At 32.7% G+C, this 25,525-nt stretch overlaps 2 protein-coding genes across 3 annotated transcripts; one reads left to right on the plus strand and one right to left on the minus strand.

The window, feature by feature from the left end:
• Positions 1 to 2,390: 2,390 nt before the first annotated feature.
• On the plus strand, positions 2,391 to 5,089 carry LOC107870378 (acyl-CoA-binding protein). The gene is made up of 4 exons (XM_016716890.2): positions 2,391 to 2,620; positions 4,490 to 4,607; positions 4,705 to 4,767; positions 4,855 to 5,089. The coding sequence occupies exons 1-4, from the start codon at positions 2,609 to 2,611 to the stop codon at positions 4,932 to 4,934; spliced, it is 273 nt and encodes a 90-aa protein (XP_016572376.2). The 5' UTR covers positions 2,391 to 2,608; the 3' UTR covers positions 4,935 to 5,089.
• A 7,419-nt stretch (positions 5,090 to 12,508) lies between these two features.
• Positions 12,509 to 16,544, minus strand: LOC107870381. Of its 2 annotated transcripts, none has more exons than XM_016716900.2 (4): positions 15,519 to 16,544; positions 13,607 to 13,662; positions 13,326 to 13,518; positions 12,509 to 12,966 (listed from the first exon to the last, which is right to left on the minus strand). In XM_016716900.2, the coding sequence occupies exons 1-4, from the start codon at positions 16,278 to 16,280 to the stop codon at positions 12,610 to 12,612; spliced, it is 1,368 nt and encodes a 455-aa protein (XP_016572386.2). In that variant the 5' UTR covers positions 16,281 to 16,544; the 3' UTR covers positions 12,509 to 12,609. The 2 variants fall into 2 exon arrangements, with proteins under 2 accessions (XP_016572386.2, XP_016572393.2); XM_016716907.2 differs by having other exon boundaries at positions 12,509 to 12,963; positions 15,519 to 16,540.
• Positions 16,545 to 25,525: the final 8,981 nt, after the last annotated feature.

The following is a 25,525-nucleotide window of genomic DNA, read 5'->3' on the forward strand; positions in this document are numbered from 1 at the left end:
TGCAATAAAATTCCGTGATTACAATGAACTTCTTGCTTCAAAGAAGAATCATTTTCTTCCATATATAGTTTACTCAAGTTAACTGACTTCATTATTTTGTGCTACAAGAAATTCACTTCACCAAATAAGCTAAAATTCATAAACAAAATTAAAGTAGAGAAAAGGAAAGTAATTCATAATAAAATGATAAACAAACTCATGACTGAGATAATACCTTAATACGGAAAGGAGACAAAGCTAAAATCAATTCGAATCCATTCGCATTTTTTAGCACATTCTTAGTAAAATCAATTCGACTTTATATTTTTTATTCTTAAATTTATGCAACTTAATACAAATAAAGAGAAAATAATTTTAATTTTTGCATCAATTTCATGAATTGAACAAATTTTGGATTGAAGATGAAGAAGAAGGATAAATTAGAATTTTTAAAAAATAAAATCGTATATAACCGTTAGGGGCTTCAAAAGAAATTAAATAGATAAAAAATGTGATTTAACGCGCCCAATGACGCTTGTTTACACGTGAGCTATTAAGGGGGTATTTTAATATACTTTAAACATGTTAAGGGGGTAAATAAACGAAAGTTAAGTTTAAGTGCTAAAGTAAGTTAAGCGGACAAGTTCAGTGGCAAAAAATGTCTTTACTCTTATTTAAAATCTTAACCTTTTAAACAATTACATAAATCCCTAATTTTACTTAAAAGTTCGGATATATCACTGAAGAATGTGACGTATCCATGTAAAATTAAGTGATATATCCATGTAAAATCAAGTGATGTATCCGAAAGAATATAACACATTTATGTGGAATATGATGTATCCATGTAAAATTAAGTGATATAGTTATGTAAAATTAAGTGATGTATTAGAAAAATACAATATATATGTGTGAATTAAATCAACGGTTGAATAATTTTGAAAAAAATTAAAATAGGGAGCAATAATTAGTTGGAATTTTGGTAAATTTTACGAAAAAAAAAAGTATAAACAACAAAAATCTACTTTTAATGAAAGTAATTACATAGGATCCCAGATTTAGTTTCTCTCTCCCAGATTTAAAAAAATACATATACATGTCTCTGTATCTTATACGTTAGTGCAACGTATGAGGTAACAATTTTGCCTAAAATTAAGGAGATAAAATGAGAAAAAGTAAATTGATTTTCCTATAATTAAGAAAATCAAATCAATCACCATTATTCTCTAACTTAGTTAACGGAACTCATTAATTAACTGATTTGGTGGATCCTTAAAATCAGTAACATTAATTCAAATTGGAAAAAAGATTTGGTAATGTATAATATTATCATTTTTAATGTATGAGGTTAACACAATCAAGGTAAGTTATGCTATCATTTTTAATGTATAATATTGTCATTATAATATATGTGGTTAAGTCAGTCAAATTAAGTTATTTTTTCATTCTAATGTTTCAGGTTACAATTCTAATGTATAATGTAAAAAGTTATTTCTCCATTCTAATGTATGAGGTTACAATTCTAATGTCTAATGTAACTTATGTATAGGGTTAACACATTCAAGGTAAGTGATATTAACATTCTAATGTATAATGTAACCAATTTAATGTATTATGTTAACACTGTTAAGATAAGTTTTGCTATTTATGGGGTTAGCACAGTCAAGGTAAAGTTATATTACCATTTCTAATGTATAATGTAACCAATCTAAAAGAATCGGAAGAAGCTGAAGAAGGCGATTTGAGAATTTGGGAGATTCTACAAATTAGGTCACCGCGGGGAAGAGTGTATCCTCGAGAATCGATTTGGAGTGTAGGGGCGTCGACTTCGACGGCGATTGAACGGACGTTTTCGACTTCTACCACAACTCTGCAACTGTATTTGGTGGCGAAATGGTGAAGCTGTTGCCAAAAGGTTAGCCGGAGACGGTGACAGGGATGCCGGAATTTCATGGACGTTTTTGTTGTATGCAGTTGGATTACAGAAAAAATCAAAACAATTTTTGATTTGGTAAAGTTGAAAAAAAATCTCAAAATTAAATTAAGAAGGTGATAAAGTTAATCACATTGTTTAGTTAATGGTTGAAAAAACTGAAATTTAGAAATCCCCAAATCACATAAACTTGATTTTAGGCGAAAAAAAAGGAGCACAACTAAGAGCAAAAAAAGGGTGTTAGAGTGTATAAGAACGGAAGAGAGCGAAATAATATAAGAAGGGATACTGTGTAATTAATATTAGATATTTATAATTATTTTTGAAAATAGTAATATTATGTAATAACTAATAGTCGATAACTTGTATATTTATATAATTTTTATAAAAAAGTCAAAAAAAAAAAAAAAACAAGAAGATGAATCCATTTTAAAACCATCTTTGAAGTAGGTCCAAAATTCCACAGTATTTTTGGGCCCACTAGAACTAGTGAGTGACCCAGATCCAACCCACGGTATATTGGAATATTTTGCGTTGTTTCCAATGCTCCACACACACAATATATATATATATATATAGCCAGCCACCTCTCCAGTTCAATCAATCTTATCAAACGCACACAAAAAAGAAAATAACACAGCTCTTCTTCTCCTCCTCTTCCAATTTTCTCGCGTTATTATATATCAGATCTCCATCATGCCTTTGAAGGTGAAATGTCTAAAACACCCCTTTACTGTTCTCTTTTTTCCTTTCACTATAGTGTATATATATACACATCTTGCTTGATGTGGGTTACTGTCTGTTAATCTTTTTGACGATGAAAAGGATTTTTCTGTCATTAACTCACGTTATTAATTCTATATTTCTATTAGTTTTCCGGATCTGTTAATTTTTTTTTGTCGGTTGTGCTGTATTAATAATATCTGGTTTGGTCTTTCTTTGAGTGTTTTTCTAGATTTACACATCCAAATAGCAATGATGGATCAGAATTTTCAATTAGGGGATCCCTTGTTCAAAATTACTTATCACTTATTTCTATTTAATTTTCATTTTTACTCATATTGTTGACATATAAGAAAAGGCAAAAAAAAAAAAATCAGGTATTTTACCAATCATTAAAAACACATAATATACTAAACATTGATTAATAGGACTAGAATGGTAAAATCTCTTTGGCAAATCATTTTTTCTTAATGTGTATGTCAAATCAAAAACGTGACAAAAGTAATTTCGAATGGAGGGAGTAAAACATCACCTTATATATATAGTGTAATTTTTTTTGCATAGGGCCTGTCCTCCTAGATTCACCCCTACCAAATAGAATGATTGCTTGGTTGTTAAATAGAGTGAAGGCTGAGGGATTGGGTTGATCTGTTTTGGCTTATTTGATGTTTAAGAGTATATGTCTAGTAGTTCATACTGTAGTTTGGATGTAGTACATTTTTGAACTTGTTAAAAATTTATGCTAATGATCACAATTTAAGCACCGAGGTAGAGAGAAATAGTAATCAGATGCAATGGCAGATGAGCCACGCTTTCATCTGTCGTTATTAGGAATTTGTGTTGCTCCTTTTTGGCCTACTTGGATGATTTGTGCTACTGATTGCGATTTAAGCACCGAATCAGGTAAAAATAATTGGATGCAATCATATTGATACGGGTTTAATTGAACCCATAACTTTCAAGGCGGAGCATAGATTTATGTGTAAATAAAAAGTAGATATGTACCCATAACTTTAATAATATAATGGCTACGATGCTAAGAATCTTAACAATGAATCTATTGAGTTTAAATTCTGGATCTACCTCTAGATGCATCGGCATAAGAGCCATATTCTGATCACTCTTTAGTAGGAATTTGTGCGGTACATTTTTGCCTTGTCAAAAGGCATATATTATTCAACAATGTATTGTTTCTGGCCCAGAAGTAGTCTACAATTTCAACAATGTTTTGAAGATTCATCTTATGGGATTCGGTTTTTGAGATTGTGAATATTATTGGCTATAAATGTGGTATATACTTTTGAAGCTTAAGTCAGTGACTAAATCCAGGGAGAACCATTTAGTGAAATAGGAAACTTTAGAATCAGAATGAACTATTAATACATGTGCAGTTAGGGCCATCACAAACTGAAGGCAACACTTAATTCTCACTCAAATTTGCTCTTTTTAACATGTTGAAAGCAAAATGCTGGACAGCAGAGTCTTCTACAATGTTGAGGAATGTACTATTTATTTGTGCTTCTTTTGTCCAAAATTTTGCAGCTACTCGTTGGACGAACCACGAACTAGTCCACCAGTGAATTTGAACTTACACATTTATACCTGAATTGGAAACTCTTAATTGACACTATTAAGGCACACTCTATTTGTATTATAGATTTTCATTTCAGTTTCCCTGTTAGAGCTGTTGGCAGTTTGTTGATTGAGGTTTCCTTCGTTAGCTCCACTTTCTTTTTATCGACCACCAACTGTGTTCCTCTCCACTATCCTACTTTATCATTAGAAAGTACACCTGAAAGTAAAACGTTGCATCTACTGCTTGCCACACCCTTTTCTGAAATATTTAGATTTCAGGAGGAATTTGAAGAGCATGCTGAGAAGGCTAAGACATTGCCAGAAAGTACCACCAATGAGAACAAGCTTATTCTTTATGGTCTTTACAAGCAGGCCACTGTTGGCAATGTCAACACAAGTGAGTATTATGCTTGAAATGCATTGAGCATACTGATCTACTCATGTCTCAAACTAGCTAAGTTTGGTTCTTACGTCCATTCTTATTTTGTGGGCAGGCCGTCCTGGTATCTTCAACATGAGGGACAGAGCAAAGTGGGACGCATGGAAGGCTGTTGAAGGTATGTGATCTAACACTGGTTCAGATTGACTTCCTTTTCCTTGGCTGTATGAGAAACACAACTAACTGCACTGTGCATTTATGGCAGGAAAATCCACCGATGAAGCTATGAACGACTACATTACCAAGGTGAAACAGTTGCTGGAAGAAGCTGTTGCTTCAGCTTAAGGCTCTGTGGTCTATATTGGACTATGTAATCTTATTTTCCAGTGGCTTGTCTGATTTTAGTGTTACAGCAGGTGTTTGCTTTTCCAGGCTGAAAAACAATGCTGCTATAAGCATGTTTGAACCTTCTGTTAATAAAAAACAAATAGAAGTTTGAATTTTGTTTTAAGGTTGTTAAGTGGGCTGGGCTGGGTCAACCTGAAACCGGCCCGTGAGAGTTATTTGGGTTGTGGCCGGTTTGGATCCGGGCCTGGTTAAATGGGTCAGTCCGGTTCTGGGGCCAATAGTAAAAAAATTCAAAACAACCCTAACCCGGCCCACTTAATCCAATCCAATCCAATCCAACCCACCTAAACCTGGTCAAAAACAGTTAAAAATTCGATCAAAACCAGTGAAAAATATAAAAAAAAAAGGTTTTTTCTCCATTATACACTATATATATATCCACCATTGTATATTTTAAATACGCTAAATAATAGATACACACTATATATATAGCATATACTACATTACTATTTAAAAAATATATTCACATAATACATATACACAATTACACATGTAATATATACGTACCATAGAAGATATATACACATATATATGTACTATTCTATATATATGTACGACTTTAAGTAAAATGTACTACAATATATACACACAAACTATATATATAGTTATATACTAATTTGTAAAAACATACACACATGTATACGTTAAATATATGTGTCTATAGAAGATATATACACATATATACGTACCATTCAATATGTTAATACTACTTTAAATAAAATATACTACAATATATATATACTAAATACACACACACACACTATATATATATATATATATATATATATATATAGTTATATCTTAATTTATTAATATATAGACATGTATATGTTAAATATATACGTCTATAGAAGATATATATACATATGTATACGTACCATTCAATATATACATACTACTTTAAATAAAATATACTACAATATATACACACACACACACACTATATATATATATATATATAGTTATATACTAATTTGTAAAACATATACACATGTATACGTTAAATATATATGTCTATAGAAGATATATACACATGTATACGTACCATTCAATAATAAATACTACTTTAAATAAAATATACTGCAATATACATACTACAATATATACACATTATATATATAGTTATATACTAATTTGTAAAACATATACGCATGTATACGTTAAATATATACGTCTATAGAAGATATATACACGTATATACATATCATTCAATATATAGTACAATATATACACATATATACATACCATTCAATATATATACTACAATATATACATACACTATATATATAGTTATATACTAATTTGTAAAACATATACGCATGTATACGTTAAATATATACGTCTATAGAAGATATATACACATGTATACATACCATTCAGTATATACATACTACTTTAAATAAAATATACTACAATATATACACACTATATATATATATAGTTATATACTAATTTGTAAAACATATACACATGTATACATTAAATATATACGTCTATAGAAGATATATACGCATGTATATGTACCATTCAGTATATAAATACTACTTTAAATAAAATATACTACAATATATACACACACACACTATATATAGTTATATACTAATTTGTAAAACATATACCCATGTATACGTTAAATATATACGTCTATAGAAGATATATACATATATATACCATTCAATATATACATACTACTTTAAATAAAATATACTACAATATATACACACTATATATATATATATAGTTATATACCAATTTATAAAACATATACACATGTATACGTTAAATATATACGTCTATAGAAGATATATACACATGTATACGTACCATTAAGTATATGCATACTACTTTAAATAAAATATACTACAATATATACACTACAATATATATACACACACTATATATAATTATATATATAGTTATATACTAATTTGTAAAACATATACACATGTATACATTAATATATACGTCTATAGAAGATATATACACATGTATACGTACCATTCAATATATACATACAACTTTAAATAAAATATACTACAATATATACACACACTATGTATATATAGTTATATACTAATTTGTAAAACATATACACATGTATACATTAAATATATACGTCTATATAAGATATATACACTTATATACATACCATTCAATATATACATACTACTTTAAGTAAAATATACTAAAATATATACACACACTATATATAATTATATATATAGTTATATATTAATTTGTAAAACATATACACATGTATACGTTAAATATATACGTTTATAGAAGATATATATACACATGTATACGTACCATTCAGTATATACATATTATTTTAAATAAAATATACTACAATATATACATACAATATATATGTGGTTATATACTAATTTGTAAAACATATACAAATGTATACGTTAAATATATACGTCTATAGAAGATATATACACATGTATACGTACCATTCAATATATACATACTACTTTAAATAAAATATACTATAATATATATACTACAATATATGCACACACACACTATATATAGTTATATACTAATTTATAAAATATATACACATGTATATGTTAAAAATATAGTACTTCAGAAAATATATACACATATATACATACCATTCAATAAATACATACTACTTTAAAATATATGTACTTCTTTAAATAAAACATATGCTACTTAATATAATAAATTAATAATACTTTATAGTAAATTCGTAATATATTAAAACTAAGTATTTAATTTAAACTAAAAATTTAATTTAAATCATTAAATGGAAAAATTACAAAGTAAGGACTAAGGAGTGAATGAATGTTGAATTTTATTGATTGCAAAATGATCCAAAATTTATAATTTACATGGAAGAAAAATCTATAAATTTTGCATCATTTTTTCCAACTCATTCATGTTAATTTAATGGGAACTTGCATAGGTTAGTCAAAGTCAACGGGAGCAAAATCATGCATTGGACTTGATTCTGCCGAATTCTTTCGTGAAGTCATAATTTCTTCAAGTCTGCTCGTTGTTCGGCTCCGTTTCCATTCCTTGATTTCTTCGTTCGGCTCTAATCCAATCTCTAAGGCAAACTAGAACATTCACTGCATTGCTTCCCAATGAATGTCGGTTGTCTCCAAACTGCTGTCGTCCCTGACTAAAAGCGCTCTTTGATGCAACAGTTGACATTGGAACATTCAGGATATCTCTAGCTAATCTTGAAAGTACGGGATATTATGCTTCATTATTCCTCCACCAATCCAATATGTTGATCCATCGTCTGCGATCCTCTAGCGGAGATCGGAGATAATACTTCAGCTTTTCCCGATAAGTTGTTGTGTAAGCTCCCTCCTCAACACTGTTCCAACAAAGTAAATCATAAAAGTGACCAGAAAAACAACTATGTGCCGGCCTTTTAGAAGATGATGGCTCTTCGGGAGGACGAGGAGCGACAGTTGGAGTGATATTTGTCGGTACAGCTAAATCAACTAAATCAGCATAATGGTTATATAATTTATCTATGTAAGCGTTTGCATCGGCCATAGCTGTCCACAAATCAGGCTGTTCTTGTTCTTCATCATCAGAATCATTGTTAGTATTTATTTCTAAGTTAGCATAAATAAGACTACTAAAGTGGCACATAGTATTATATTTCATGCACGGATTTAGCATAGCACCAACCAAGTAAATAAGGGGAATCGAAAAAAAATATTTTTTAAATTTAACAAACATGGCACCAACAACTTCTTTATAACCTTCTTTATTTTTATATTTTTTGAGCAAACTAGAAATATCGGCTATATATGTCAAAATATTACAATCAGTAGGATAATAAGTACCGAAAAATTCAACCGTAGCTATATAAGTTTTTTTCAAAAACTTAACAAGATCTATAATTACAGCCCAGTCAGAATCATGCAGCATGTAGTGGGAAGAATCAACAAACGAACCACAATGTTGGTTAAACGATAGTGTAATAGGAACTTTATATTTATAACAAGTTTTCAAAAAATCATACGTAGCATTCCATCTAGTTTCACATTCTTTAGGCATCAATATCGGTGCAAGTCCATTTTGTTCACATTTAAGTTTAAAGTCTTTAATTCTATTTCTACGATTATTTCATTGAATAAAACCAACGGCAAACCGAATTTTTTCAATATAAAGCTCAAAAAACTCAAGATCATCTTTTACAATTAAATTATATATATGACAAACACATTTAACATGAAAAATTTCAGGTAACGATGGAGATAGCTTAGATTTTAACTTTGTTATAGCAGTCTTGTTGTTAGAAACATTATTAAAAGCAATACATAAGATTTTATTTTCAATACCGTAATATTCTGCAACTTTAACAATCGAATCAGCAATAAAATCTCCAGTATGTTTACGATCTTCATCATATAAAAAAGCAAGAATACGTTTTTGCATAACAAAATTACTATCTATCCAATGACAAGTAATGATTAAATAATCATTTTTATTTACAGCACAACCAAGATCAGAAGTTAGGGACATTCTACACTAAATATTTTTTAGCAATGTTGATAAATAAAAATAATATTGTGAATGAAGTCTAAAAATATCGGCCCTACAAGTACTTCTAGGAATACCATTAAACATAGGATTATAAATTGCTTGAATATAATGAATAAAGACATCAGAAAAAATACTTCTACCATTTTAGCTATTTCTTTCAGATCCCTCAATTTATTATACTTCTTCATTACCTGACCGGTTGCTAGGTCCATTCTAGTTTGCGTTGACCCACCAACATCCGCACCACCTCGTGCAATAGTTAACTCTCTTTTATGATTATCACTTATATGTCTCATTAACATACCCGTACCCCCTTGCTTGCCTCCTCTTTTATGCTTATATATTTGTTGACAAATATTGCATTGCACCTCAATATCTAATAGACGTTCAAAAAATTGTCATGCAATACTAGTTGGTTGAGCTCTTGGGGACGGGGAGGGAGATTAACCGATTCGGATCTAACATTAGCATTTTCTACTGCAGGTGTCTCACCAATATTTTTATCATCTTCGTCTAAATTAACCGCATCTACTTCATTTTCTTCTTCTATACCGTAATTTTTCCGAGCTTCTACATAATCCATATCGTGGACACCTACACCTAAAGGTACACCTACTTCTTCCTCAAAAGGTTGATTAAGCGGTGCCGAAGGCACACGGGTATATCTACTACTTGAAGTACCTCTACCGCTAGTAATTCATTTTTTACTACCACTACCACTTCCGGAATAAAATTTTTAACACCTTTAGTAGCGAGGTTTCTTAATTTATCCATAGTATAAATTAAACTAAAAAAATTCAAAATAAACAAATATAATAAAATTAAATATTCAACAATTAATACACTAAATAAAAATTAAATGTAAGAGATGGAACGACAATACCAAATTTTAGAAGTATCCGAAGGTTGCGACTTTAGAAACTTCCACTCGTACTTTGTAATCACAAAATTAAAAAAATTAAAGTGAGCAATTTAGGAAATTAAATATATAGAATATTTGAGAATTGAGAATTGAGATTTGAGAGAGAATGAAAAATTATGTGGAAAATGATTTGAAAGTGTAGGGCATTTATAGGAATTTTTTTGGGTTTAAAAAAATAATTTAATTGAAAAAAAGTTTTTCTTTAATAAAATGGGGATTTTAGCCGTTTTGGGCTCCCAACGGCTATATTACCGTTGGGCCAACGACCATTTTTCAGAAATTCTATTTTTTTTTTTTAAAAAAATAAAAATTCTTAACAACCGGCGGGCCTGGACCGATTTTGGTCTGGGCCGGATTAACTGGGCCCAAAAAAATTAACCCAGCCGGGTACCCGGTACGGCCTATGGGTTAATCGGGCCGGGTCAAACCGGGCTGGTTTGGTGTGGTGGGCTGGTTCGGGACGGGTCAAACCGGCCCGATTGACAAGTATATTTGGTTTTCTTTATATTGAGTGATTGATAACTTGGTTAAAACTTTATTGGACTAATAGATTTTCAGAGTAGCTTTCTATTACCTTTTGTTTTGATGGATGAGGTCAGTACTTTGTCCACCAAGAACATGAGGAAAATTCTACCTAATGTTTTCAGCATTTATTTGATTGTTTGAACTTATGAAGGCCGGTGGTTTGACTTTGAAACTCATATCATAAATTTAACTCTAAAGGTAACATGAAAAGTCTTGCCTAGAAATACCTGATAGTTTAATAGTTCTACGATACCAAGTATTTCAAATAGTAATAGGGAAGAGAGCTTCAAATTCATTTAAAGTAGCCTTTTGAAGAAAATCTGTATGCGTTAGAACTTTCAGAAATCAGATCATCCAATCTAAGATGTAGAAGTTTCCAAGTGTATTGTAGTTTTCTTGTCTTGAACCGGTGGTCTATCGGAAACAACATCCTCCTCATACCCCACTTTATGAGAATAAAGCATCCTCCTCATACCTCACTTTGTGGGAATACTCAATACAGTGGTCACTTTGTAGGAAACCAGTGGGTATGTTGTTCTTGTATCCTAGTTTTCTGAAGATTACTCAATTTCGGCTACATTCAGAAGATAAAACATTTCCTCCTGAGTAGTTGTACAAAAGTATCTTTCGGATCTATAACAATTTGAAGTATAATATTTTGAATTAGTTAAACTTGAAATTTCAATTATGAGAAGTAAATTTAAATAAAGTGAATTCACAAGCTTCACCAACTTCAGACAAAAATGTAAAATTTGGATTGTCAAGCCAAAATTCAAATAAAAATGTCTTACCAAGGTCCAGACCAATTTGTTGAAAGTCCGGACTTGTCAAGACATACTACAAACGAAAACTAGCCGAAGCCAACCTTTGTAGTTTAGACAAAAATGTCACGCATTTGCTCACTAAGCCACACTTCAAACAAAATCGTCTAGTTTGCTCCTCCAAGCAAACGCTTATTTGCTCCTACAAGCAAATGCTAAACTTTCGGTATTTCTTCTGAAATTTGGCTTTCGTATGCCTAACTTCAAACGCCATGTGTCTGAAAATGATTTTGAGCGGCACTTCAGACGTTTATGTTTAAAGTTGGTTTTGAAGTAGCTAAACGTGCAAATTTTTAAACACTGCAGGTATGACTTAAATGGTAGTCCCACAATCAGCTATCTGTGCACTTGTCACAATCCAAATGAAAGCCATGGTCCACAAAGATTTAATGTTTGCCAGATTTCAGAAGACACTATCTAGTTGCTTAGGACCATACTATCCCTCTCAAGCTAGGAAATTTATTTAAAATCTCAACTGCAGAAAGACCAGGACCAAAGAAACTAGTAAATGACAAGCAGCATCCAGATCAGGTATAGTGACATCCAGCAATAATTCTGTCAAAAATCTTCATGCTTTGATATGTCATGCTCTCTAGTACTAGATAGCATTAATAGTTTGCTTATTGTGCAAAAATGAGCTCGTCACCCTCACGTTGTGCATTCAGTTGGAAAGAAGTCATTTGCCATCATGATATATCTCGTTAACAGAAAGGAGAGCTATACATTTCAATAGCATGAAGGAGTAATTCATCAAAGGAGGCTATATTTTCAATCATGATTTTACTGAGCCTGTTTAACACAACTATTGAACAAAAGGATATCTAGATATATAATAATCCCTTACACGAGAAGCACCATCTCGGGAAAGGATTCCCTCGAGATCCCCAATAATTCTAGCAAGCCATATCTCTAAATTCCGTTGGATTTCTTTTAAGTTATTTCTGATGGAGTCAAAGGATCGCTTAGTGGCTAGTTGAGCTTGACCTTCACATACATTCCCATAATAACTTTTGCTGCTGTCAGTTTGTAGTACCATCAACTTCTGTCCAGTTTCAGATGCACGCTGCTGAAGTCGAAATGCTTCAAGCAGAAACTCTGTCTGTCTTTGCGTCCGGAACTCAGGACTCAGGTTGGGTTCACAAGGATCACTGGCCTGCTGCTAAGAAAGATAGCATTATTAGCAGCATGCTTATGCTTGGTCAACACTTCCTGTAAGGACGGTGTTGTGCAAGATAAGAGTATAGCCCGACATCTAAATATTTGACTCAGCAGATGTAATCAAGACTAGTTTATTGCCTTCTTCGAATAAGTCCAACAGATAAAGTAGTCAATACCTAGCCCTTGTGGATGCATGAGGTAATCCATTTCACATACACACAAAAAAAGATGAATTAAAACGTATTTCTTGATCTCGATTTTTCTTGAGGAAAAACAACATATTGTCCATTCTTAGAGAAACCTACGCATGCATGCAACAAGCTTTCAAATCCATGTACTAAATTTTTAGGCAAGAATTACCATTCTTCTGCATAGATCATCGATCTTGCCTGCAAGAGCTTGGTATCTCTTCACCTGCTTCCGCGTTGATGATGGTACCTTGGATACATCTGTCTTCCCAATTTTTTCCAAATTCAGTAGCTCCTGCTCAAGTAACTTTAGTTTGGAGGAGACTCCTGTTGATTCACCATCTATCTTCCAAGGGGCTTCCCTTCTGTGAAAGCAAAAGCAATCACTCTAGTTAGTTGCTTCAACACCAAAATGCAAACGTCTAAGCATTTCTCTAATCACAGAATGTTTACCTTGCTACAAAATGCTTTAAATGGTGAAGTGAATCGACAGAATCATACTGCAGATCCTGCATTAAGAAAATAGATGTTCTTAAGACCCAAAGGTAGTTGCAGTTACCTCCTAACTACCAAGCTGGTATTTAGTAAGATAGGTATGACACCTCACATAAAAAAAACTCATCTCTCCTACCATCCAAGCTGGGAACTAGAACTCAAAGCATACTAGACGTTTATATCTCTTTCTGTCTTAACCCTCGTAATCTGACTTTATGTCTTAGTAGCTTACAAGGCATTGATCAACTAACGGTTTGGTTTATTTTTCAGATTGTTATGTGTTTTCTTTTGCCTTCTATTTAGTTGAAGACGATATAGTGAAAGGCTTCAATTTTCCTCTAGATCCAAACAAATTAGAAGGGTGTCAGTACCAAGGTTAAGAAGATCTAAATCCTATCAGAGGGTTTCATTCTCAAAAATGCAGGCACAAATTGATTGTGTGATCTCTACTAGTCCAAACTTAGCACATTAACCAAGTATAGGCAAAATGTTTCAGTGATTCTTTTGGAAAAAGAAGTGCCTGGATTAAAGGCGGCTTTAGGGATTTCAAGTTTCATGGAATAACTTGCTTTAAATCGATAATATATAAAGCATGACAAAAAATGACACTGTAGTGGGAAAAATAAAATCCAGAGACAGACGAGGATAAGATACAGCTTGCAACAAGAAAGGGAAAGGACATCTTTCCATTGAGGTTAGCGAATCTTAAACAGAAATATAACAGATCAACTAGATGTTGACTGATAACAGCCCATCCTTTTCATATATAAGGATCCATTTTAGCCAGTTCATCGTTGAACTTACCCAACCAAAGGGGATATATAATTGGATGCCATTACTTGGTGAAAGGTCGGTGTTATATGCCAATAAAACGAATTTCTGACGTTAATCTGTATACATTTTTTTGAGCTTCCTTCATAACCAGCCTTCATGCAAAGTATTTAACCAAAGGGGACCATTCTTGAAGCTAGAATTGCAAGCCTCTAATAGGACGAAAAAGGTGAAAGAAGAAAAGTACGAAACGATGACCTGGTTTTTAAGCAGTGGTCCACAACACCAGTATAGGGTAAAAATGAACTGTTAAGGTGAATATAATTTTCAGTAACAGAACCATATCCTGGGTAGTTCGAACTTTTCAGTAGCCACCAAGAAGATCAAACCATTCAAAATTTTGGATAACAGAGACAGGAGTCTCAACAATAAAGACAAAGCACAAGACAAGGAGGAGGTAAACTGAGTACACCACTAAACTACAGATTTCATTAATAAGCATCCCAGAATGTAATCATTATACAATTCAATTTGAATTTGCCGCTGAACTACTCCTCGATAAACCTTCATTTTGGCTTTATCAGAAACAATTAAAACTGGATATTCCTGCGAAATTTTCAGGTATGTGAAGAAGGATCATAAAGGCCTGTACTTCACCAAAAACTATATCTTACTGCAACATTAGACAATATTGCTTATTTGACTAAATTTTGTTCATCCTCAATTGCTCTGGCTCATTTGGTTACTCAAATATCATAAACAAAAACAAACTTCCAGATCCCCAGGATGAACAAACAGAAAAACACTATGAACAAAGCATATCAGGTACAGGTACTAGTCAAAATCCTTAAAGTACAACCCCATGGTTAAACAAAAGAAGCATCTTTTTCCCTAACTACCACCATGGAAAACCAAATATAAGACAAACATAAAGGAGACAAACTATAGTCCAAGTTCTTCCTTTTTTCCTACATGAAGATCTTAGCAAAGACTCCGTCTTTTTGACCACATTATGACAGACAACACTCACCATAACTTCAAATACTAGCAACTATAAAGAACAAAAAGTTCCCAAAAAGAATGTATAAATGAATCATACCTGCTGCCAAGGACTAGCTTTTTCAGCCCAAAACTTAGAAGCAGAATTCAAGTATTCTGAGTTGAATCCATTATTCTGTCCATAAACACCACTCATTTGTTCAGCATTAGGCATCCCATTACTCAAATAACATTCTTCCATCCCTACCCCCTTATCCATTCCCCCTTCTGATATCCCAACTTTCCCAAACCTCAAGCCCATTTCACCATAACAATCTCCAACACCACCATCTCCACTTGTACTATTTTCCATCTCACAACCCCTACTACTCATAAAGTTCAACATTTCATCTCTTTCACTAATCTCCCTTTTCAACTCCTCAACATTACCCCTTAACTCACTTTCCATTTTCTCAAACTGCTCAACTCTCTCTCTTAACTCACCAATCTCTTCATCGCACTCATCAATCTGCTGTAACAACCTCTTCTCTTCTTGCTGCCAAGCATGTCTATGACTTGCAAAGATTTCAACAACTCTTGCATTTGCTTTTGAATCCTCTTTTCTCCTAAAAAGCAACTGCTTTAACTGTTCTTCTGTATCAATAAGCTGAAAAGTTAGCTCCTTGTTGTGATTCTGAAGTCTTGAAACTAAAGAAATTGCATTCTTGGGTAAAAATCCAAGAAAGATTGCAAAACTTAGACCCAAATATGAGGAGAAAATCTTGTCCAAGTTGTTACTTTTGGGTTCTAAAGAGAAAAGGGAAATGGGGTTTTCTTGATTTTGCTGTTCATGGTGTTGTTGTTGTTGTTCATGTGCAGCCATTACTGGAAAGTTGTCTTCAGTGTAGTTTTTGAGATATGAGTAGCTTTTTGGGGTCACCTTTTTCTGGTCTGGTTTGGGTTTTTGGTGATTTCTAGTACTCAGAAACTCAAAAGTCCCTTTAAGATTGAGCTTCCTCCCATGTGACCTATTCTATGAGGTCTCTTTTGCTAATTAGTCCCTTTTCTTGTTTTTTTTGGAAGTTTGTAAAAAATGTTTTTGGGATTCAAGTTAAAAGAGGAAACTGGATGTTAGAACACTCTTCAACAACTGCTTCGAACAAAGATTGTGGTGAAGTGATAAATACATCGTCATTCTTAGTAAGATGTCTAGGTTTGAGTCTTCATATATGCAAAGTTGTTGTTGTTAGGGAGCGTTTTTCCTAATATGAGACTTTTCGATGCGAATACGAATATATAGTTGGGCTCCAATGCAATATCGAAAACTGGACGAAAAATCTTCAAAAAATTAATTTTACGACATACATGCCACTTCCCATCAACAACAAATATTTGATAATGCTTTCCATCAAAATTAGAATAGATGAAGAAAAAACACATAGGATATTTATTTGTGCTGCGATTTGAATCTGAAATCTCATAATTTTCAACCACTTCATTAATCATTGATCACTAATCACAGAATTACACGCTTAAGTGCTATCTACTCGTGATTTTATTTTTATCTGTCTTTACATTTTTCCATTAGGTGGAATTGAAGAGCCATTATTTTTATCTTAAGTGATTCAATCTTTGCAATTTTTAGATTATTTTGCAGCTTAATGTCTTAATTAGTTAACATCTTTTAATTTTAATTCATTTAACGATCAAAAAATAGAAAAAATATGAGATATCAGTATTTAAATTTCAATAAGAACAAAAAAGAAAGTTAAGTGAGTTTTTTAACAAGTACTTAATGAAATGCTTAAAGTATGCGTAAGTTGATTACTATTGGTTTCGCATTTAACTTTGATGGAATTAATGTATTTTGGTGATTAAAATAAATAATTTTATGCCTGTCAACAAATCACTGATTAACTAGACTCGAATGTTACATACATATTCCATAATGTACATAGTTATGGATGTAGCTCTACCTAATTTTTTTAAATTTAAATGGTACAAATTTGGCACGTATTTTTTATGTTATGCTTCAATATAGTTTAACCAAGTTGATTCATAAATGCAACTTCACAAATTATTGTAAATACAATCGGAAACTAAATTGGATCAACAATGTCCTAGCGTATGTGTTTAGGTACAAATAATTATTTTTTGCCCAATCAAATAATGAGACGGTTAAACTTGAGTCAGATTATTAACAGGGTGCAAATATTATAAATTTTACATAGTTTACATTTAACTTTTAAGATTCGTTTTTACCCTTTTCCATTAAAAACGGACGCATCAATCTTTACAAAATAGTATATATATTCTTTTTTTGTGTAAAATTTTTACAAAATATAACTAAAAACAGCAGGCATGTAAAAATTATACCTAGGAAAGTGTGAATTTTTGTTGAATGTTTTCTCTTTTCACATTTTTTGACAAATTTTACAAACACAATTTCTTAAATAATTGGTATAAACCAGAAGTATTTATTTTTGACAAACTAAAACGATCAAAGCTGCTCAAATATATGTTCAATGGACTACTTTGAACCAATTCTAAACATAAGGGCCATTTTTTTATTTTATCTACATCATTTATATATGCAAAAAAAAATTCCACGACTGTAAAATCAATCCATATTGATGAAGGGACTGTTTGGATAGGCTTTTTTTAAGTGGCTTCAAAGCTAAAAGTCAAAGTCAAAAGTAAGTAACAACCTATTTTTGGCTTCTTTTTTTTTGTATTTTTTAAATTAAAGTAAAGTACTTAAAAACTCTTTTTATCATTCTCAAACATCCTAAAAATAAAAAAGTGCTTAAAAACTAAAAATACTTAAAAATAAGTCAATTTAAACATCCTTGAAAATAGTTACAAAGATTGTGGTGGAGTGGTATGTATTATTTTATCTTTAATCAGAGGTTTTGAATTTGAGTATTTCGTCGCCTTTAATTTATAATGAAGCGCTTTGTCCCATAATATGACACTTTTCGATGCGAATCTAAATTTAATTACACTTCAATAAATATATCGAACACTAATGAAAAATAAAAATAAATAAATATTCACCAAAGGAGTATATGTTTTTGACTACAAAATGGATCTTGATTGATGATATATAAGAGAGAATCAACGGTCATTTTAGCATAAAATATAGTAGATCGATAATGTTTGTTTTAGGCATAAACAATTCGGAATCAGAATCAACAGATTGTGCAGAGGACCACTTTTGTATAAGGCCTTCTTCAGACCTTTAACTGTTGTCTGTTGGAACTTCAACCAATCAAACCCTTGATGGGATCACTTTGGTTTACCTTTTATCCTATGTTTTTTTTTTTTAACTTGATGTCTGGTATCTATGTTGAAACTCGATTAATTCAAATTTGCATTTGAAGGTCCCATTATAGAGGGCAAGACGCTCCCTACATACCAAAGTTGACTCCATACCAAGGTTCAAATTCGAGTTCATTGACTAAGAATGAAGGAGAACTTATCACCTCATCATAACCTTTGTTATGATTTACTACCTTTTATCTAAATGATGATTGATTAATAGTGAAAGGATTAATTTATATGATAAAAAGTGCTTTGATATAATTTAATTTGAAGATCATTTAATATTATCAATCGAATATTATATTTAGCCTGTGCCTAATTTTACATTAGGATGACTTTTTTTTTGGTTAAGCATTAGGATGAAATTTTGCAATACAATATAATCAATTAAACGACTCTACTTAGGATGACATCACAATTCAAAATACAGTTTTATGATATCTTAGATCCAACGGTAAAAGCATTGAAAAATTTAAGCTTGACCAATAAAAATATTGTTTGATTGTGCGTTGATGAACTGATTCTTTTGGAGATGAGAATTATAGGGTTCATCGATCTAGAAAAAAAATGATAAAATTAAGAGGGAGATCTTTTAAAGATGTTTCGAGTTTAGAGGTATATCTATGACACATTAATAAAGTGATTGATTAAGAGCATGCATAATGTGGAACCAAGATCTGAGTGAGGATATAATCTGAAGAGAGTAGGATCACTTTCCAGACAAGATGAGTTGTATCAGGGATCAACTTTTAATTCGTTTTGATTTGTATTGATGATCAAAGAATTAACAAGGTATATTCAATAAGAAGTACCATATGGTGTATGTTCTTTGCGGACAACATATTATTAATCACGAGACACAATGCAGAGTTAATAACAGATTACAGATTTGGAAAGGGACCCTAAAGTCTAAAGACTTCAGGCTGTGTTAGACTAAAACAGAGTGCATAGAGTGTTATTTTCCTTCTACGGGTACGCAAGATCTGTATAGTAGAAACAATAACTTCAACTAAAGTTCAAGTATATAAACAAGAACACAACGAAGTATATCAAATACCCTCAACACAAGATCAAAATAACCTTTCCAAGAGGTGTATTTTATTTTTCAGAAAATAGATGAAACAAAAATGAATAAGACCAAGTCGTCCTAATTCACGGACTTTCCTTAAGGAATAATTCCTTTCACTGTACCCGAGGTTATGGAATCTTCCTCCCAGGATAAAATGGCCCTCAATCAGACTATAGCGGTACCTCAAATAGGCGGATTCTTCGAACGCACAGAACGTTTTCACTGATCACACAGAATGTTTGTAAAGAAAAGAAGAGAGTTTTTATTCTGAAAATTTCATATCAAAACCTGTGAAGGAAAACAGGTTTATATAGCCTAGCAGATGCCTCTTCGAAAAGGTGGCATTGGTTCACTTAAATGGTGTGATGTTTTTGAAAATGCATGTCTGCAGCATTTTTACTGAAGCAGCATACCATTTCACCAAACAGTGCACCGGTTCAAAATAGTGCATCACTTCATTGAGGAATTGAATCTGTTTAGTCAAAATAGAAACAGTATATCAGTTCAGTACATGCATCAGTTCAGTCGAAAAGAAATAATGCATCAGTTCAGAAACAGAGCATCAGTTCAGTTGAAACAGTTCATCAGTTCTGTCGAAACATTGCATTTGTTATTGTTACTGCATGCATATAAATGGAGTATTGATCAGATTTCATCAAATAAAGTTTGTCCAAAAAGATAGATCTCATCGATCGATCATTTTCCAAATCCAAATCTAAATCTAAATCTAAATCCAAATTCGAAGCCGAAGCCGAAGCCGAGCGAGCGACGACGACGACAGCGCGAGGCATCTCTTATTTCTTGCCTCACTTATTATGTGGAGTAAGTATTTATCATTATAAACACTCCAAAATTCTCTTCTCCCACCAATGTGGGAGAATTAGTAAACTTTCCAATTTTGGGAGTACACTTTCCAAATTGGTGTCTCCTCTTCTCCACCATTTTTTCTCCATTTTTCATTCACACTTCTATGAACCCAACAATCCCCCACATAAATGGGGAATGTCTATTTTTCATAAAACTTTTACGGACAAGTATGTGATCATCAAGCAAAGACTGATTGCATCTGGATAAGTGGGTTTCCCTTTGAATTTTCCGTAGTGGACATGCATCGGATGCACTCGGTCAATTGGTAGATTTGATATCTTTGAACCATCGAGCTTTAATGTACACCTAGACAACACATGTCACACAACCATCCTTTTAACGTTTATGGTTCTTACGGTTTTATTCTTTTCAGCCATGAACACGTCTCGATTTTTATGAGAGCTTAGAGAATATGCCTTCACTAATATTCTCCTTGAAGCAGCTTCCACTTCGCGCTCACATAGGTGATTTCTAAATGTTCAATCCTGTAGATTAAACTATTTGGTCAAATCTGCCAAATTTAGATAATCATTAAAAGACTTTTCACCTGAAGTCTTATCCTTGTTTACTAAACATTGTCTACATCATGAGAATGGGTTGGGTATTTGACAATGTTGAACCTGTCAGACACAACTTTTTTTTATCTCCTTGAACCTAGCTCTTGGGATCTCCAGTTTGCTTAGTAGAGTTACCGTCATGCTGACTTGTCCTAGGCCTTAAACCCATTCCCTTGGATGTCCTTTCTACTCCTTCTCTAGATAGGCCTTTTGTAAGTGGATCCAACACATTATCCTTTGACTTTACATAGTCTACAGTGATAAACCACTATAGAGAAGTTTCCTAACAATATTGCGTCTTCATCGTATGTGATGAGATTTACCGTTGTACATCATGCTCCCTGCCCTACCTATTGCCACTTGGCTATCATAGTGTATACATACTGGTGCCACTGGCTTGGGCCAATAAGGAATTTTGGAGCCATTTTGCTTCTTTACCGGCTTTATCCAATGCGATAAATTCAGATTCTATTGTAGATCGAGCAATACAAGTCTGTTTTGATGATTTCCAAGAGACTGCTCCTCCACCGATAGTAAATACATATCCACTTGTGAATTTTACTTTGTTTGATCCGGTGATTCAATTTGCATCACTATATACTTCAAGTACCGCAGGATATTTATTATAATGCAATGCATAATTTTGAATGTACTTAAGATACCCCAAAACTCTTTCCATTGCCATCCAGTGAGTTTTGTTGGGATTACTCATGTATCGACTCAATTTACTGATAGTGCATGCTATGTAAGGTCATGTACAGTTTATTATATACATTAAACATCCCAATACTCTTACGTACTCCAATTGCGATTCACTTTCACCTTCATTTTTTCGAAGTGCAAAGCTCGCATCCAATGGAGTCTTGGCAATACCGAATTTCATATATTTGAACTTGTCAAGTACCTTTTTGATATAATGAGACTGTGACAATGCTAACCCTTATGGAGTTCGATAGATTCTTATACCTAAGATCACATCTGCAACTCCAAGGTCTTTCATATCAAACTTGCTCTTAAGCATTCGTTTGGTTGCATTTATGTCACAAATGTCTCTGCTGATGATTAACATATCATCCACATATAAACAAATAATGACTTGGTGATTTGGTGTGTCTTTAATATATACACATTTGTCACATTCATTTATCTTAAATTTGTTTGCCAACATGGTTTGGTCAAATTTTGTATCCCATTACTTAGGTGTTTGTTTTAGTCCATAAAGTGACTTAACAAGTTTACACCCTTATTTTCTTTTTCTGGAACCACAAAATTCTCAAGTTGTTCCATGTATATTTCTTCCTCCAAATCTCTATTTAGGAATGCGGTTTTCACTTTCATTTCATGGATTTGAAGATCATATACCGCCGCCAAGGTAATTAATATTCGAATTGAGGTTATCCTTGTTACTGGCGAGTATGTGTCAAAGTAATCAAGGCCTTCCTTCTGTTTGAAGTCTTTTACTACAAGTCTTGCCTTGTATTTATTAATAGTATCATATGCCTTCATTTTCCTTTTGAAGATCCATTTAGAACCTAAAGGTTTATTTTTGGGAGGAAGGTCAACCAATTCCCATGTATGGTTGCTTAAGATTGAATCTATCTCACTAGTGACTGCCTCTTTCCAAAAGGATGAGTCTCACGATGTCGCCGCTTCTCTAAATGTTTGAGGCTCATTTTCTAAGAGAAATGTTTCAAAATCCGATCCAAATGAAGTAGATGTTCTTTGACGTATACTACGTATTGGATTTTCTTCATTATGTACATTCTTACTTGGTTCGTCTCAAGGTCGTTTAGATCCTCCACTAGAATGTTCATGTCTAATTTATACGGGTAAATGTTTTCAAAGAATTCAACATTATCTGATTTAATTATCGTATTTTTATTTATATTCGGATGTTCAGATTTATGAACCAAAAACCGACATGCTTTAATCCTTTAAGCATATCCTATGAACACGCAGTCCACCGTCTTAGGTCCTATCTTAACCTTTTTAGGCACAGAAACTTGGACCTTTGCTAGACACCCCCACACTTTGAAATATTTCAAGTTGGGTTTTCTTTCTTTCCACTTTTCATCAGGAATTGATTCTGTCTTACTATGGGAAACTCTATTGAGTATACGGTTGGCCGTAAGGATAGCTTCCCCCCATAAGTTTTGCGGTAAACCAGAACTGATAAGTAATGCATTCATCATTTTCTTCAAAGTTCGGTTTTTTCTTTCTGCAATTCCATTAGATTGAGGTGAATACAGAGCCGTAGTTTGATGGATGATTCCATTCTCTAGACATATTTCGGCGAAGAGAGATTCATATTCTCCACCCCTATCACTTCTTATCATTTTAATCTTTTTGTCTAACTGATTTTCAACTTCAGTTTTATATTGCCTAAACGCATCTATTGCTTTATACTTCCTATTTAGCAAGTAGACATAACAGTATCTAGTGCAATCGTCAATAAAAGTTATGAAATACTTTTTCCCACCACCTGATGGTGTTGACTTCATATCACAAATATCAGTGTGAATTAAGTCTAAGGGATTGGAATTCCTTTCAACGAACTTATAAGAATGCTTTACATACTTCGATTCCACACATATTTGACACTTTGATTTATTAACTCAAAGTTTGGCAAAACTTCTAAGTTAATCAATTTTTGTAACGTTTTGTAATTTACATAGCCTAAACGTTCATGCCATAAATCATAAGACTCAAGCAAATAAGAAGAATTCGAACTTCTATTTATTTCAACAGTCATTACATTCATCTTATAAAGGCCTTCGGTCAGATAGCCTTTTCCTACATACATTTCTCCTTTGCTAATTATAATTTTTTCAGAAACGGTTACACATTTGAATCCGTTCTTGTCTAGAAGTGAAACAAAAATTAAATTCCTACGTAACTCCAGAACATACAAGACATTGTTAAGTGTCAAGACCTTTTTGGAAGTTATCTTTAAGCAAATTTTTCCTGTTCCTTCTACCTTAGCCGTAGCGGAGTTAGCCATGTAGATCATTTCTTCAACTTGAGCTGGAGCGAATGATGAAATCAACTCCTTGTTGGCATATACATGGCGGGTGGCACCAGAATCCATCCACCATTCGCGAGGATTCTCCGTCAAGTTGCATTCTGAGAACATAGCACAAAGATCATCGCATTCTTTATTAGATTCAATCATATATTGTTTGATTCTTCTTCTTGCCTTTCTTTGAGGCACGACAATCTGTGGACTTATGGACAATCTTGCCACAATTGAAGCATTTTCCCTTGAACTTTTTCTTGGGTTGATTGCTTTCTCGTTTAGCTTTCTTTCTTTTCTTGGAATTGTTTTGGTCATCTTCTATAATATGTGCTCCATTAATTATAGAATTCCCCTTTAACCTTCTTTCAGCAGCTTTATTATCCTCTTCAATATGAAGTCGGACAATAAGATTTTCAACAGTTATCTCCTTCCGTTTATGCTGTAAGTAGTTGTTGAAGTCTTTCCACAAAGGTGGTAGCTTCTCAACTATAGCTGCTACTTGGAAAGCATCATTCACAATTAAACCTTCTGCTAGGAGATCATATATGATGACTTGCAACTCTTGTACTTGAGAGACAACAGATTTGCTATTTATTATTTTGAAGTCCAGGAAGCGTGCAATAAGGAATTTCTTAATTCCTGCATCCTCCGTCTTATATTTTCATTAAAGTGTCCCCCACTATTCCTTTGATATCTTGGTTCCACCATAAACATTGTAAAGGTCGTCTTGGAGACCACTCAGAATATAATTCCTGCAAAGAAAATCTGAATGTTTCTAAGCTTCTACAATAACGAAACGTTCTTTGTCCGAGGTTTCCTCGGGCACCTCAGGAGCGTCTTCGCTAGTGAACAGTTGCAAACATAAAGTGGTGAGGTAAAAGAACATCTTTTGTTGCCATCGCTTGAAGTCAATGCCAGAAAATTTTCTAGGCTTCTACGTCGGTGCCATTGTTGGCGGAGCATTTGTTCGACTTGATGTGGCAATATTTGTTGCCCTCACAGACGTTGTCGCACCTTGCATTTGACTATGGCTTGTCATTTTTCCGATCAACACAAGACAGAAAAATTTAGTATTTTTCAGAATACTATTTATAAAGTTAAATAACTTTTTAACTTTTCTTTTTGTTTCTAGTTAACGATGAAGTTTTTATAACTTTAAATCGTCAACCGAGTGAACTTTAACTTGTGATGAAGATTTTATGTCTTCTAATCACTAGTTAAATTCAAGCGAAGTAGAAAGCCTAAGCTTTAATCTCCAAGAACAAGTTATACAGATTCTGTAAAGTTATTCCTTA

The sequence above is a fragment of the Capsicum annuum genome, chromosome 1 (assembly GCF_002878395.1).
Source record: "Capsicum annuum cultivar UCD-10X-F1 chromosome 1, UCD10Xv1.1, whole genome shotgun sequence".
NCBI classification, from domain to species: domain Eukaryota; kingdom Viridiplantae; phylum Streptophyta; class Magnoliopsida; order Solanales; family Solanaceae; genus Capsicum; species Capsicum annuum.

Excerpts from the sequence above, each read along its gene's own strand:
- LOC107870381 (XM_016716900.2), bottom strand. The coding sequence starts at position 16,280 with ATGGCTGCACATGAACAACAACAACAACACCATGAACAGCAAAATCAA. Across the intron at positions 13,519-13,606 it reads TTAAAGCATTTTGTAGCAAG|AAGGGAAGCCCCTTGGAAGA; the intron begins GTAAACATTCTG and ends TTGCTTTCACAG. Across the intron at positions 12,967-13,325 it reads ATGATCTATGCAGAAGAATG|CAGCAGGCCAGTGATCCTTG; the intron begins GTAATTCTTGCC and ends TATCTTTCTTAG.
- LOC107870378 (XM_016716890.2), top strand. Across the intron at positions 4,608-4,704 it reads TGTTGGCAATGTCAACACAA|GCCGTCCTGGTATCTTCAAC; the intron begins GTGAGTATTATG and ends TTTTGTGGGCAG. Across the intron at positions 4,768-4,854 it reads CGCATGGAAGGCTGTTGAAG|GAAAATCCACCGATGAAGCT; the intron begins GTATGTGATCTA and ends CATTTATGGCAG.